General features: G+C 40.6%; 1 protein-coding gene across 1 annotated transcript in view; it reads left to right on the forward strand.

Annotated features, from left to right (window-relative positions):
- The window catches only part of KL (klotho), a 43,113-nt gene that overhangs the window by 19,311 nt on the left and 6,493 nt on the right, over positions 1 to 17,309 (forward strand). The window contains exons 2-3 of the mRNA XM_028107419.2: positions 13,308 to 13,818; positions 14,708 to 14,976. Of these exons, the coding sequence (XP_027963220.1) occupies positions 13,308 to 13,818; positions 14,708 to 14,976 (780 nt within the window). The remainder of the gene's footprint in view (positions 1 to 13,307; positions 13,819 to 14,707; positions 14,977 to 17,309) is intronic.

Below are 17,309 nucleotides of genomic sequence, written 5' to 3' on the forward strand. Positions count from 1 at the left end.
TTTTGGGGGTTTGGTTTTTAGCCTCAGAATGGAAAGGCCTATACGAGCAATTAAAAGACAAAACAAAACCAGCAAGCAAACAAAATCTCTCTGGCATAATAGTGGCTATTGCAAATGCCATCTTTGATTTCTTAGGCCATCCGCAGAAAGAAGGCACAGATTTAGCAATTGCTCAACACTGAAGGGCCAAGTGGCTTCTATGTGTTAATTAACATCCCTAGGAGAACATTTGTAAATGAACCCGACCAAAGCCCAAGGAGAGCCGCTTTTATTTGGGGGGTGGGGGGTACGGATAAAGAATAATCTTTGAGGATTATTTAGGATCACAAAGGGAGACTGTAAAAAAAGTGTTTGTTTTTTTTTCCCTAGACACAGAAATGGGACAGAAAGATTGGGTGTCTTCCTGAGCTGGCCTGCTTGGGTTAATCCCATTCTCTGATTCTGATTTTCTGGGGGTGCAGAGGGGAGTATGACTTTGCTTGATTTGTTATTTACTGTGGATTAGGGGATTGTTAGATGTTAATGGACATGGATTGATAGATGTTAATGTGACATAAGGCCATGTAGAAACTGCTACCACATAAGGCAAATGGGAGAGAGAGGAAAAGTGTGGGCAGTTACTTTCTACTACCAGCTACTCCATTAAAAATATACATACATACATATATATATATATTTTAGAGAGAGGGAGAGAGAGAATCTTAAGCAGGCTCCACGTCTGGCGTGGTGCCTGATGTGGGGCTCAAATTCACAACCCTGAGATCGTGACCTGAGCTGAAATCAAGCATCCACCGCTTACCCGGCTGAGCCACCCAGGCTCCCCTCCATAGAACATATTTTAGGTTTCCATAATCTTACCCTGTCTGACAATGCAGAAACCCTCACATGCTTACAAGTCACTTTTTCTTTAGGTGGAAAGTGTTCTTTAGTGCAAGGGGAATTGAGTTATTTCGAAAGCAAACAGCCGGGAATGAGCCTGTGAACTGATATTTTTTCTTTTTTTTTTTTTTTTTTGAGCCTGTAAACTTATAAATGATCTAAAAGTCTCGGAAAGAGTCGGTCAGTTGGCATCTGTTGTTGATAATCCCAAGCAGGAGAATTAGGTGAGGAGGCAGAGGTGAAACATTCAGAAGAGTGAAGCTGACTCTTATGAGAAAAAGACTTTTCTCAATTTTGTTGAAATCGGAGAGCAGCTAGCTCATGAGGGTATTATAGAATTACGTTGGTGATTTTAGTAATAGATGTTTACTGAAAAGATTCCAACTGATGGATGAACCACAGGATGCTTTTGCTGACCGTGTAATAAACATCCCTTATCTGAATTCTTTATCTTCTCATCTCTTTTTCTCGTCTAGCCTGATGTCTCCCTACTTCTTCCTTCACCATTCTCCTTTTGTTGCTGTTAGAAAAACAGAGATATAAAATCCAGGGATTGGAAGTCCTCTGTGTCTCTAAGAACATGGTGATAAATGGACTAGGTGGATTCTGGTCACAAGCTGGATATTTTGTTAACAACCTAGCATCAGTGACTTGGAAGGATTTTTATAGCTGCATGATTTAGTATTGAATAGAATGAATCAACTGATGTTGATTAGTTTTGGACAGATAAATGAGGCAAGAAACTTAATCTCTGATTTATTGATGTATTTACTCCAACTGAGTTATGAATTTTTTTACTTCATTTGAAGGAAGTTTATGCTTAAAAACAAATGAATAAGGCCTTTTATGTAACCTACTTTGGAAAAATCCAGACAAAATGATTATACAAAACTCCAGAATCACGCCATGATTTAAAAAATGTACCTTGGCGTTTTTCTTGCCTAGCTGTAAAAGCATACCTTTACCTCAGTGAGGTCTTATAGAATCTCAAATTTGGCTATATGTGTATTTAGGACTTCTATATTGGCAAATGACCAACCCCAACTATAACTAGGTTAAGGAAAAAAGAGAGACTTTATTCAAAGGACACTGGGATAATTCACAGAATTGGAGAACAGCTCCAGACACTTTAGGGATTGGACTTGCAGGTAATTATTACCATGGGGCGGGGCAATCTCTGTCCCTCTCTCTCTCTCTCTTTCATGCTCACATGCTTGGGTCTGCTTGGCTTCTTTACATCACACCACAGAAGCTGTCTTCCCATGCCCAAGCAAGTCCAGATTTACTCCAAAGGCAGGTGAGAACCTTGCATCTACTATAACAGAAAATATCTGAGGGAGGATCTCTCACTGGTCTGCCTTGGGTCATTCAACTCGAAGTGGAAAATGACTCCTGTCTTATGTCTATTTATTCTATATATGCACATATGAGTCCATAAATTAGGTAATACTGCACATGTATTATCTTTAGCTCACTATAATTTATTTAAAATGATTGATGATCCTTTGTAGCTAACAAATAATTTGTTCCCTTTAATCCCTTAGTCCTGGACTATTTCAACTGATCCTTATTGTTGTCCCTTTAGATTGTTTCACCTAATCCAAGAACTATGTCTGACCCATAGTAGCTACTCAATAAATATTTGACTAAAAGAATAAATAAATAATCTCATATTGTGAGGTGTTCAGGTTATTTCGATTCAACTCCTGTTGATGAAGAGTATACGGTCTTGGTGAAGAGCTGCTAATTTATGAAGAACTATGAAGAAGCATGGTATCTACTGCAACTATATGTGTTCAGGGTGTGGTGGGAAAGGAATGTCTAAATGCATCCAGGAAGCCAAACAAGTCTTCACAGAGGAGATGAGAATGGAGCTGAATTTGGACAGAGTGGACATTTACAGTGAATGACTGGGGAAAATAGCACCAAGAGTAAGCAGGTTAATTATGGACTCTTCTCAGAAGAAACAAATTTAAAACAGAAGGCAGGGAAGGCTCTAGATAATGAAGGAAAAGTAGAATGTCATTTCAGGATTGATGGGTTGTCATCCAAGGTACAGCCCTGTGTGAGGAGTATCAAGAAATTAACTTGTCTGTGGTAAAGGAGCTGGGTTGGGAAGTGATGAGATATGAAACACATATGGATATGAAACTGTACTTGATCTTCCTCTTAACTTGTGAGAGGCTGGAAGGCTTGGTGCTCAAAGTTGAAAGTCTACATATTTAATTTGCTAAGAAGTCCAGAGTGAAGGCACGCAAGGTCAGCTGCTGCCCTTTCCACACATCTGTCTGACTGGGGGGTCAGGGAAGGTGGATGTGTGAGGCCTCAGGCATAGGTTGGGGCCCGGATGACTGAGGCAGGTCCTGGGCAACGTTTGGGAAACTGCACACAGAGACTATTGGTTACGGTATTTTTGTGCATAAAATTATAGATGACTATGTTTTGGAAATTATTTTTGTCCTCTTTTAGATGGTTGTTTTGTGAAGGCTGCTTGAAATTCTATCTGAAGGAACTGCAGTTTATAATCTACAGAGCCGTGCTGATAGAAATAAGAGGGTTTGGTCTCCAAACAGGAACATTGGCATACTTGGGTAATAGCAAAGTATGGCAGTGACTTTGAAGAGAGTCCTTGGACATGTAATCATGATTTAAAATTTGTTTAGTCCTTTGACCTTTCTTAAAAGAATGTACCTTTAATTTAGAACTAGACAACACCTCGAGGTCTCTTCTTGGGTAGAGAGTAGCCACAAACTAGCTGTTTGAAATATTTTTTTGCTTATGGGCTGCATTTCAATTCTTTAACCATTGGTCTCAGTCAATTTAATTAAGATTATTTGTAGGATTAAATTAATCCTTTAAGAATTATTCCATTTCATCTTTTTAAAAAAATCTAAGGAATGATACCCAAAAGTGACCCTTTCAGTGTTACCTCTGAAATGTATTTGAATGTTTGTTAATACCATCCATCCTTGTCTTCTCAAACTTTTGGCTCATCCACCCAGCCACAACCAGGCATCTTCACTGAGGGATCAGAACCATGACCCAAACAGAACTTGATCACTTTCCTTCCGCAAGCCCTTGCTTGTTGCTTTCTCTATTGTCCTTGATTCTTTCCCTGCCTTGCAAGTCATGTATAATTCATCACCAAGTTCGATGATAGCCTAAATCTGGCCACTTCTCATTATCTCCTTTGGTCCAAACCAATCTTTTGCCTGCACCACGGCAATAGCTGCCGAACTGGTTTCCTTGCCTCTAGCTTGCCCTCCTGGAGATGGTTTGCCACATAGCAGCCAGTGATCTTTTAAAAAATCATAAATTACATTACTACCACACTTGAAGAATAAACTTACCCGGCCAGTCACAATTATAAGTGCTTTTCATATATTGACTTATTTCATCCCCGTAAGAATAGGAACATAACTATTCTTGTCCTTATTTTACAGATGAGGAAACAGAAGCACAGAGAGTTAGATGATGTGTCCAAGGTCACACAGCTGATAAGGGCACAGAATTACAACAGTCTGACTTAGCCCATGTTCTTAACTATCTAGTGAATTTCACCTTATTTAGAACAGAATCCAAACTCCTTATTTGGCCCTACAAGGCTGGGCCAGCCTGACGCAGGTCCGGCTCCCTGAGAAGCAGACCCTGGGGGAAGAAGTACTTGATGCAGTGAGGGTATGAGAGCAGAACTAGGGAAGGGGTAAAGGCAAGTGATGTTGCCATTTCAGCTTGACCCCTGCGGGACGTCTGGACTGTAAATTGCCTTCAGTGGGACTTTTGAACTCCCACACCTGTCAGTCATTGGCAAGGGCCCCTTTTGGTTTGGAGGTGGGAGTGGGGGCTAAATACCTGTGTCTGATCTTCTTTTTAGGAGATGCCCCCTTTACTTTCTATATGGCTTTCCTCCAACCTGCCACATTCTCGCCAGACCCACAGATCTCTCTTTACACTTGCCCAATCCTCTACCCAGAATGCTTTTTCTCTCCAGGTCTTATTTAGCATTCTTCATTGATGCTGTTATTGATAGATCTCTCCTCAAACATCCCTGCTCAAAGAAGCCTTTTGTATTGTACCCCTCCATTCTGATCCCTGCCACCTCCTAGTCTCTTCCTCAGCTGTATTTCGAGGCTCTCTCTTTCTCCCTAGAATGTAAGCTTCATGAGATCAGAATCTTATTTTGAATCCTATTGATTTCTAGAAACTTAGAAAGGTACCTAAGACATTTGTTGAATGAATAAATGAGCGAGTGAATAAATCAGTATTGATCTCTTTATTTAAAAGCTAAATAACTGCAAATTTTCTTATTTATTTATGTAAGTAACCTCTACACCCAATGTGGTGCTCGAACTCATAACCCCAGGATCAAGAGTCACATGCTCTTCTGACTGAGCCAGTCAGGCACCCCTTTTTTTGTTAACTTGTGATGAGCAGATTTTAACTTTGATGAAGTCCAATTCATCAGTTTTTTCTTTTATGATTATTAGTGCTTTCTATGTTCTAAGATCAAAATTTGTTTTGTTCTATGTTTCATAGTTTTAGCTTTCACATTTGGATCTATGATCTGTCTCAAATGAATTTTTATGCAAGGTGTAAGGTTGAGTTCATTGTTTTTTCATATATTTTTCCAATTCTTGCAAGAGAGTTTGTTTTTTTAAATTTTATTTTATTATGTTATATTAATCACCATACATTACATCATTAGTTTTTGTTGTAGTGTTCCACGATTCATTGTTTGCATATAGCACGCAGTGCTCCATTCAATACATGCCCTCTTTAATACCCATCACCAGGCTAACCCCTCCCCTCTAGAACCCTCAGTTTGTTTCTCAGAGTCCATAGTCTCTCATGGTTCGTCTCCCCCTCTGATTCCCCCCTTCGTTTTTCCCTTCCTACTATCTTTTTTTTTTTTACCATATAATGTATTATTTGTTTCAGATAACAGTGATTCAACAGTCTTATACAATTCACAGCACTCACCAGAGCACATACCCTCCCCAATGTCCATCACCCAGCCACCCCATCCCTCCCACCCCCCACCACTCCAGCAACCCTCAGTTTGTTTCCTGAGATTAAGAATTCCTCCTATCAGTGAGATCATATACATGTCTTTCTCTGATTGACTTACTTCGCTTAGCATAATACCCTCTAGTTCTATCTGCGTTGTCGTAAATGACAAGATTTTGTGTTTTTTTTTGATGGCTGCATAATATCCCATTGTGCGTGCGTGTGTGTGTGTGTGTGTGTGTGTGTACACATCTTCTTTATCCATTCATCTGTTGATAAACATCTTGGCTCTTTCTATAGTTTGGCTATTGTGGACATTGCTGCTATAAACATTAGGGTGCACATACCCCTTCAGATCACTACATTTGTATCTTTCGGGTAAATACCCAGTAGTGCAATTGCTGGGTCATAGGGTAGCTTGATTTTCAACTTTTTGAGGAACCTCCATACTGTTTTCCGGAGTGGCTGCACCAGCTTGCATTCCCACCAACAGTGTAGGAAGGTTCCCCTTTCTCCACATCCCCGCCAACATCTGTCCTTTCCTGACTTGTTAATTTTAGCCATTCTGGCTAGTGTGAGGTGGTATCTCATTGAGGTTTTGATTTGGATTTCCCTGACGCCGAGCGATGTTGAGCAGTTTTTCATGTGTCTGTTGGCCATTTGAATGTCTTCTTTGGAAAAATGTCTGTTCATGTCTGCAAGAGAGATTGTTGAAAAGGTTTTCCTTTGCCCTATAAGTGCATTGATGCATTTGTTAGAAATCAGTTTTCATTAGGTTTATTTTGAATTCTCTATTCTTCTTTGATCTATTTGTCTGTTCTTATGCCAGTACCACACCATACTGAATATTATAGCTTTAGAGTAAGTCTTGAAATCCAGTCGTGTGAGTGCTTCTATTTTGTTCTTCCTTTAGCAATTTATTTGAACTGATCTATGTCCTTTGAATAATCATATACATTTTAGAAACAACTCATCAATGTCTACAAAAAATGTGTTGGGGATTTTGTATGGGATGGTGTGGAATTTAGAGATCAATTTTGGGAGGATGGATAACTTCCAGTGTTGACTCTTCCAATCCATAAACATGGTATCTCTCCCATCCAACCTTGTCCCAGAGTCTTAGCTTAACCAGTAAGGAAATCATACAACAACAGGCAGAACTAAAAATAAAAAAAAGTGGTATCTCTCTCCTTTTTCTATTTCTTCTTGAGTCACTTTTGGCAATTTGTGTATTTCTAGGAATTTGTTCATTTCATCTAGGTTATCTTATTAGTTGGCATACAATTGTTTATCTTATTCCCTTATAATCCTTTTATTATGGAAGTAGATATACAGAAAAGATCAGTAGTAATGTCCCCACTTTTGTTTCTGGTTTTAGTAATTTAAGTCTTCTCTCTTTTTCATAGTCTAGATAATTTGTCAGATAATTGTCTGGATACTTTATCTTGTTTATATACACTCTAATCTTTATTATTTCCTTTATTCTACCAACTGTAGGTTTAGTTTGCTCTCTTTTTCTGTTTCCTTAAGGTGGAAAGTTAAGTTCTTGATTTGATGTCTCTCTTTTTTTAATGTGGTCGCTTACAGGTATAAAATTTCTCTGAGCACTGCTTTTGCTGCATCCCATGAGTCTTGGCATCTTGTGGTTTGATTTTTATTCATCTTCAAATATTTTCTAATATTCCTTGTGATTTCTTCTTTGACCCATTGACTTCTAAGAATGTGTTCTTAAATTTCCACATGTTTGTGAATGCTATTGATTTCTCATTTCACTTCACAGTGGTCAGAGAAGATACTTTGTATGATCTCAGTCTTTTAAAATTTATTAAGAATTGTTTTGGGTCCTCACATATGGTCAGTTCTGGGGAATGTTTCATGGGCACTTGAGAAAATTGTGTATCTGTTCTTGTTGGGCAGGTTGTTCTAGATGTCTGTTAGCTCTGAGTGATTTATAGTGATGTCCAAGGCTGTTTTCTGAGTCTGTTTTCTTGTTGATCTGCTGTCTAGGTTTTCTTTTTTTTTAAGATTTTATTTATTTATCTGATAGAGAGAGCACAAGCGGTGGAGCGGCAGGCAGAGGGAGAGGGAGAAGCAGACTCCCTGCTGCTCAGAGAGCCCGATGTGGGACTCCATTCCGGGACCCCAGGATCATGACCTATGCTGAAAGCAGACACTTAACGACTGAGCCACTCACACAGTTACCTGCTGTCTAGATTTTCTGTCCATTATTGAAAGTGGAGTATTAAAGTCTGCAACAATTATTATCAAGTTATGTATTTCTCCCCTCAATTCTATCAATTTTTGCTTCATTAATTTTGTTCTCTTTTTGGTGTGCATGTGTTTATATTGTTATATATTCTTGATGGATTGACCTTCTTATCCATAAGTAATGTTCCTTTTGTCTCTTGCAACAATTTTTTACTTAAAAGTATATTTTGTCTTATATTATAGTATTGCTACCCCATCTCTCTTTTGGTGCATTTAAAAAATATTGTGTTTGATCTCCAGTTATTTCAAGGATTTTTGCATATATATTCCACAGAACATAGATTTTTTCAGAATGTAGCCTTCAAAATCAACAGTGAGGTTGGAAAGGAAGTGAAGAAGATATCAAACGCCAGTATCTTATGCCCCAAATTGGATCATTAGTGCATTTTGAGAAAATGCAGTATTATTCTCAGAAGCCTACTATGCCAAATTCCTTCTAATTTATTTTCTTAATGGTGTGTGCCTGAAAGCTCTCTGTCTTTCAAGGTCTCAGAAATAAAATACAACCAGGGTATCTTATGAGAGAGTTTTCTCACTCTGAATCAGAAAAATGTTTGCTTCTGTCCCAAACTCTTTGATCTGGTTCTTTCTGCCAGCCTTCATTCCTCCATATCTGTTCATTGTACTTATTCTGCCCCAGACATTTTGCTAGAATCTGAGAAGAGAGAGATGAAGGATCCACTCAATGTCTTGGAAACCCCTATAATCTAGACACTTAAATGAATGCAACACAATATGGTGAAGGTTTTGATCGAGGCCAGCCATGGAGACACCTGGAATGGACACTTAGGGGCAGAGAGATGGAAGATGTCAGGGAAGACTTCCCGGAGGGGTGATGCCTGAGCTGGGTTTTGAAGTGGGGTGAGCTGGAGGGACCGGGGATTGGAAAACTTGGGAGAGCTGCCCGTTTGAAGGCATGAAAACCTAGAGGACTTCAGACCTTCGCAGAGAGTTCAATGTGTCTGGCACTCGGGAGCTGAGGCAGAGACCATAGGGCACAACAGAGAACAATTAGGCAGGGGTTATTTAGATCATGGCTTTCAAATAACCATCACGGACAGTTCAGTAGAGCCAGCTATTTGGCTCCTATGAGCTATTTTCCTTTCTTAAATTTTAAGGTTTTTTTCTTACCTCTAAAGATACATGCATATGGTAGAAAATGAAAAAATATAGATAAACAAGTTGAAGAGAATTATACCACCTGCAACCCTGCTACAAAACCTTTTTTTAACAACTTATAAATCGTTCCAGGTTTTTACGTACATGTTTTTCTTTAATAAAAAATACTGTTAAACTCTCCTTACTGCTTTGTAAACTGTTCTGTTCAGTTAGTATTTTAGAAACAGTTTTGCCATGTTAATGGACGTTCTTCTGTCTTATTTATGATGTCTGAATAGTAGTATATCTTTAGTCATACCATAATGTGTTAAAACATGCATATATGGGTGTGAATATATTTGAATATTGGACATTTCAATTGTTTTCAATATTTCGCTATTAGAAATAGTGTGTAGGTGAACATTCTTATGCATAACCTTAATTACTTCCCTGAGTCCTTGTCAATAGCTTTATTAAATCTCAATCTTGAAATGACAAATTTGTAAGACGAACATACCCAGAATAATTAGAAAGCAATGCAGAAACAAACATAACCACATCCCTCTTAATCATCCTTAGCTGTTGCCACACCTAAGGTGGTGACCTTCCTACACCTTGCCTTATAGTAGTTGATCACTCAAATCTACCATGTGAACATGGAATGAAGGTGAATGAAGCAGGCTTCAGTTCAGTTCGACAGACACTGGGGCCTCCAAGGGCCAGGGAGGGGATGAGGGAGCACCCAGGCAGCTTAGTCTGGGCAGGAAGGCATCATCACCTGCAAGAGAGGTATGCCTAAGACTCGGAGGGCGCCGCGAGAAGGACGTGCAGCCTGGTGTGGCAGATTGGGTGGGGGTGGGGGACTTTCTGGAGAAGATGCCACACCTGGGATGACCACCATGTTGGGCTGCTGTGGAGAGCAGTCAAAGGACAGAGCAGGTAGGGGTTTGGAGGTTGGGTGACCAGTTAAGACAAGCGATATCCAAGACGCTCTCTATATTAGTTTGCATTCTCCAGAGAAAGAGTTTACCTGTCCTTCCCTTTTCTCTTCAGCCCCTCAATGCATTGGATGATGCCAACCCACAGTGGTGAGGCTGATCTTCACTCAGCCCACCAATTCAAATGCTAGTCTCTTCCAGGAGTACACTCGTAGACACACCCGGAAATACTGTTGTTATGGTTTGTTAAATTAACATTTGTTAAGCGGAGCACAGTGCAGGATGGTGAGCCTCAGTGCCACAACTGACCACAAGAGAACTTGAAATAGGGAAGTCTGGGACTCACAGGTCCTGGAGGAAGTACACGGCCTTAAGGGGCCACTTGGGGAGATCAAGGCAGAGTGCAAAGAGAGAGGCAGGGCCTAAATACAGGCCTTTATTCAGGTTCCTGGGCTAGGGCCAGGCTGGTCAATTCAAACCAAAAAAACGGATCTTGGTAAGCCCTGGTGGGGGGTGGGTAGTCTATCTAAAGGGCCCATAAGGCATCCAGGTGCTGGAAGGGAGGGGAGCTTGTTGATCACAAGGGCCGATCCGGAGGTCATGTCAGGAACTTAAATTTGCTTGTGACCCTGCAGGCTGCTGACTGGAGCGTGCCCTTGCTGGAGAGGCTGGTGTCAGCTGCAGGTCCCTGCAAGCCACTTGGCCAAACAAAATGGATGCTGAGGCAGCAATACCGTGGCGCAGCTTAGCTAGACCCTTGATAAATGTTTTACCAGCTACCTGGGGTGGGGGTGGGGGGGCTTAGGCCAGGCAAGTGGACACATAAAATTAATCATCAATTTCCCAATGCTGCAAATTTATACTTCTCTAAAATAATCAGCTACTTACTAGACACTTTTCCTTGCCTCCTATCCTTTCATCCTCATTGTGTCCCTGCAGAACACCTTCTATTCCTATTTGTACAGAAGTAACAGGCTCACCCTGGTAATGGATGGGGGAGTTGGGATCCAAACCTAAGTCTCTTCTAATCCAAGCGCCAGGTGGTATCACTACATCACTTGACTGTTCTTCAACTGAATTCCTTAGCAGGTGGTATTCTATACTTTATGGGTTATGCTTTCTTTTTTAGGCCTGCTCATCCTTCAGGTAGAGAAGGAATAAGCATTCATGGAGACCTTACCATATGCAAACACTGTGTTAGGTGTTCCATGTAAACTATTTAATCCTCATAACATCCCTGTGAGAGACACAAGGAAATTAGTCTCACCTGCCCAGTTTAGGTAATGTGGTTAAAGACACACACAAAAAAGTAATGGAGCAGGAATTTTGTCTGACTTTGAAGACCATGTGTATACTACCATGTGGCCCGGGGCATTCATTGCCTCACCAAACCTCCTCTGCACTCTGTCACAGAATCCAAGGTTACAGGAATGGCCCGTTAGCATAGGCCTTTCTGTTGTATGACTCCTCCTTCAGCTACCTGCAAAACTGACCCAGATTAGGAAGTTCTGGGGTTGTTTTTTCTCCTGCCTGACCCCTTACACTGTCTATCACAGCACTTGTTCTATAGAAGTGTGTCTGTTAGATTTAGGACATGTCTGTGGGCCTTTATTGGGCCAAGTTAGGGAAGTGCCCTGGTCTGCCTGACAATGGGGGAGAGAGAGGTCAGGTGGTAGAGGTGAAGAAGATAAAGGTGGGAGATGTCACAAAGCCAGCAGCCCAGCATGACTGAGCCCCAGTTTCTTGAACCACATGGGCAAATGCCACTATTCTTCTGCTTCCCTTTTTATTCTCCATTTCCTTTTTAGCATATGGGCAGCTGCTTCAGGTCATGAAAAAATATATTCAGTGGAATGAAACAGTAGATATTTACCAAGAAACTAAAAATGAAAGTTAGACATAAACTGTTTTATTCCATTGAACTATTTGGCTGAACTCATAAGAACAGTGATGAGATCATTCTTGGACACCTGCACCAAAATGAACCACAAGAAGAATATTTAGGAAAGATGAAGAGGCTATTTGGCATACTGAGTGAACGAGCTTCTTCAGGCCCAGGGAGTGGGATGAAATTGGCATGATCATTTTGGAGAACATGAGTCAAACCGAGAATTGGAATGGGGTTTTTCAGGGAAGATATATTAGGGGAGTAAAAGGCTGATAAACAGCACTTGTATTTGTAGAAAAATAAGGGGAGTAAATCAAGGAATTCAAAAGTGAAGGGAAACTTAATTCAAGTAAGGGAGGAAAAACCCTGTAAACCTCACTAGTCTTTGTAAGTAAAAGGAAAACAAGTGAAAGTAAGCTATCAGAAGTCAGTAAGATTTTATGGGAGTGTGAAGTTAATCTTAAGGAAACAAAGCCCATTTCATTGCTGTAGAAAACTCCCAGCTGAGCGCTGACTAACAATGGACATCTGATCTCCTTGAAGCTGTATTTGGGTGATTCTTGCTCTTGGCTTGTGCCTTGCACCCTGGGTCTTGTGGGAAACCAGCGCTGTCCCAGAGTTCCAAAGGGTGAGCCAAGGTTAGATATTGGAGTTGGTCCTTAATTTACTGTGCTGATTCTTCTTAGGGAAGAATAAAGATTGTGGGAACATGTGTTAGAATTTTAGCTGTGAGGCATGAACACAAAATATTAAATTGACTCCAACAACTTGAGTCAACTGGAAAACTCCCAGTCTCTTAGGATAAAAAAATATATATAATCCTATTTAGAAATTCCTGGTGTGATCATAATGCAGGATTGGTTCTTCTCATGAAGCCTATTAATGAAAAATTACATAATCCAAAGTCAATTAAGTAGTAAGATATTATAACAAATTCTTATTTCATTAATTTTTCAAAGTACGAATGATCACTTAGCATTCAAGACAAAAAATTCACATTTTCCACTGGCTACTGAAAAACAATGGAAACAATTCCAGTCATGGTAGCAGCTCTCTGTGGGCTGACCCACCTCTGAAAATAATTTATTGTTTCCAGGTGACTTTTACATTGTGGGGTTATTCATTAGGTTAGGCTTGATGAGAAACAGATACCAATAGAGTTGGGGATTCAAAAATGTATTGTATTTCTTCTCACAAAGATAAATTCACCATGGCTTTTCTCTTTATAGGCTCATGCCAAAATCTGGCATCTCTACAATACTTCTTTCCGTCCAGCTCAGGGAGGCCAAGTATCCATTGCCTTAAGCTCCCACTGGATCAATCCTCGAAGAATGACCGACCATAGCATCAAAGAATGTCAAAAATCTCTTGAGTTTGTACTAGGCTGGTTTGCCAAACCCATATTCATTGATGGTGACTATCCTGAGAGCATGAAGAATAATCTTTCATCTCTTCTGCCTGATTTTACTGAATCTGAGAAAAAGTTCATCAAGGGAACAGCTGACTTTTTTGCTCTTTCTTTTGGACCAACCTTGAGTTTTCAACTATTGGACCCTCACATGAAGTTCCGCCAATTGGAATCTCCCAGCCTGAGGCAACTCCTTTCTTGGATTGACCTTGAATATAACCACCCTCAAATATTTATTGTGGAAAATGGCTGGTTTGTCTCAGGGACCACCAAGAGAGATGACGCCAAATATATGTATTACCTCAAAAAATTCATAATGGAAACCTTAAAAGGTAGGATTGGGGATAAAATTCTAATTTCCTGCCAAAATCCACAGGAAAAACAATCTTTCAGATGATCTGTAATAAACTATGAATTTATAGTTTTTATTGTAATGCAGAAAATCATTTTGGCAATAGCAGGAATGCATTATGTAACACCTTTCTCACTGGGTCTTGAGGAACTTAAATTAATTTTTAAAACTCGTTTTGTGGGGCGCCTAGGTGGCTCAGTTGTTAAGCGTCTGCCTTCGGCTCAGGTCATGATCCCAGGTTTCTGGGATCGAGCCCCACATCCGGCTCCCTGCTCAGCAGGAAGCCTGCTTCTCCCTCTCCCACTCCCCCTGCCTGTGTTCCCTCTCTCTCTGTCTCTCTGTCAAATAAATAAATAAAATCCCTTAGAGTTGCTACTCTAGATTTTTAGATTATATTAAGGATTAAGCAAATTCCAGGGTATCTAGATCTCTGTACATGTTTTTTGGTTCTTATTATTTGCACTGAATAAAACAATTTTTAAAGAAAAAAGAATACCAACACTTTCTGAAGAAAATATTGTGTAGTTCATGCTTTTAAAGATTTTAATCCATTTATTGCCACGGCCACAATGCTAAGATAGAAAATGGAGGAAGACATCTTCTCAGGCCCAATGACCACCTATTGGAAATGAAAATAGTCCAAGTAAAAACATATTGGAGATCATCCTATTTGTGAAGACATTTATTTCTAGAATTTTCCTGGTGTGATAGCCTTTTATTAGTAAGAAAGGTCATTGGTTTACCAAACAATGTGCATTATACATAACTTATTTCCATAAGTAGTAAGCCCCTCAAATGTTCTTGAGTCATGAGGCCAGTGCCCAGCTAAGGGTCAGTCATGTTGTTCTTGTCCTTTCTTCTCTTTGCAGCCATTAGGATGGATGGGGTGGACGTCATTGGGTACACGGCGTGGTCCCTTATGGATGGCTTTGAGTGGCACAGAGGCTACAGCATCAGACGTGGACTTTTCTATGTTGACTTTCTAAGCCAGGAGAAGAAACTGTTGCCAAAATCTTCAGCCTTGTTCTACCAAAAGCTGATAGAGAAAAATGGCTTCCCTCCTTTACCTGAAAATCAACCCCTAGAAGGAACATTTCCTTGTGACTTTGCTTGGGGAATTGTTGACAACTACATTCAAGTAAGTCAGCTGACAAAACCAATCAGCAGTGTCACCAAGCCCTATCACTAGTAAGTAGTGCTTCCTTATTAGGTTGTCATGGCACATTGTCCATTCTTCAGGCCAAACGTGGTTCCTGAATGAGCACGTTAAGGGCACAGTTTGGAACATGGCTTCCTTCTCTCCAAAAATCTTCCTAACTTCATCCTACACTTTAAATCAGCCCCAAAGGAGTAACAAATTAAAAATATATGAATATTTAAGATCTGAAAAGATAGTAAAAAGATAAAATACTCCCTTTTAATATAGTAGTTTTCAATGCCTTTTAAAGCAGTTGCGTTCTTCCATAAACAAGAAGTAACACAGAACTGCAAATTTTCTGAGATCTCAGCGGAGCTGCTGAGCCTGAGGCAAGAACATCAGGCAGAGCCCTCCCGAGGCATAGCTGCACCCTGTTGCAGAAGTACCTCGGCAATGAAAACCCTTGCTCCAATGATTCACAGCTCAAAATTTCATTTCTAGAACTAGTCACTGAAATGGTAAGGGAGTTCTTCAGAATGGTCAACGAATATTTATTGAACACTTACTATTTAGGTAATCCTCAATATTATTTTTAACTTCCCAATCTTAAGGGAATTTGTTTTCTAGAGTTTGACGGAATATTTTAGTAGGCACTTGGATGCTTAGCATACAAAGCCCTAGGTTAATCACCAGGTATGCTTGGTTGAGGGGAGTGCACACTGAGATGAGTAAGGTTGACCCCCGCTTTCAAAGAGGTCTGTTGAGAGAAAATGCAGGATACCCAAATCATATAATGGAGTGCACAGAGTAGGGTGCTAAGTGAGCAGGGTGGTGGTAGGGTGCTGCTGAACTGTGAAAATAGAGATCAACACAGAGACAAATGTTGGTATTCATAGACAAGCAATGGCATTGAGCATGCTGGGTGCTTCTAGCCAATTCATTGGTCCCGTAGTAAAGGAAAAATAACTTTCCCTCTACCCTTCTGAGCTGAGATCCCCTATAATTAAAGACAGATTAACAAGAGAAAAACAAATAGAAGTTTATTAACATGTGCAGCTTACATATACATGGGAGATACTCAGAGAAAAATGAGTAACTCCTTGAGATGACTTAGAATTCAGGCTTAAATACATACCATCTTAATAGAAAAAGCCAGAAGCAGGGGTGGGATATAGGTCTCTTAGGAAAGAATAAATAATTTTTCAGAAAGATGAATGGGACCTTAGAAGAGTAAATAGGAACCACAATAGTTTGTGACAAAGTCTGTCTGGGTATTGTGTTGGACTCTGGTCTCCTGTGACAAGACTCCATCTTTCCTGGGGAATGAAACCCCCCAGGAGGGGACTGGTGACAACTGAGTTCCTTTTGGAGGATCTGTCTTTAGGCAGGTAAGGGGAGTTCAGAGAAAGCCTTTCCCTGCACTTGCTATTTTTTGAGTGCCTGCAGGTCAAAATAATCAGTTTTATACCAGCAGAGCATACTTTGGGGTGACAGGACTTGAACTCCTACAGTCACATTTTGGGGTGGCATATTCTGTTACCCTTCAGTTCAAAAGAAAGTATTTAGAAGAATGCTTAGATCTGAGGAAATTTCTTTTAGTTGAAATGGGTTGCTGTTTTCTTGTAAGTATCAAATGGAAATCCTTTATTTATAAGGAAATAAATCAACACTATCCTTAATACGTTTTCTGCTGGCTTATATTATTCTTAGGTCTTTTGCAGACCTCACTTGGTTTAAAGGGCAGTCTCATACTTAAATCTCTTCTTACATTTAAAAGGCAACTTCGGGACACCGTTAGCAAAGATGTCCGAGCACAGGAGGAAGATGTCTAGCTCTGCCCTGTTGGGCTTGGGGTTTTCCTCCCTCTTCCTCTCTCTTCTCCCTCAGCCTCTGTTCCCAGAATCTCCCTTCTCTAATTTCTCTCTTGCGAGTGGGATTCACAGTGGGGTTCAAATAGGGTGCTGGTGAGGGGGAAAGGGACGAAGGGAGGGAGATGGGCTCCCCATCCCTCCTTCCTCCCCTGCTGGGGCGGGTTGGTCCCTGGTCTTTGTTCTCCCTCCTGACCTTCTGCCGGGTGCCACTCCCAGCCGGGCTCTGTGCCCCTTGTCCCTGAGGACTCATCTCTGCCCTGATGTCTCACAGCAGCCCGAGCCTGGGGGGCAGGTAAATTCCCAGTTCAGTTTTACGTGAAGAGAAGTTTCTGCGAGCATCTCTGTGTAAACAGTGTGAACTCGGGGAGTTGTGGGACATTGTGGGGAGCCCCTTCACTCCTGCTGTGGTCCCCGTCCTTGGACTGTGTTTGAGAACTGGTAAGTAGTGAGGAAGTTTTAAGA

The sequence above is a fragment of the Eumetopias jubatus genome, unplaced genomic scaffold, assembly GCF_037043125.1.
Source record: "Eumetopias jubatus isolate StellerSeaLion01/CBP00866 unplaced genomic scaffold, mEumJub1_p1.0 scaffold_3, whole genome shotgun sequence".
Lineage (NCBI taxonomy): Eukaryota > Metazoa > Chordata > Mammalia > Carnivora > Otariidae > Eumetopias > Eumetopias jubatus.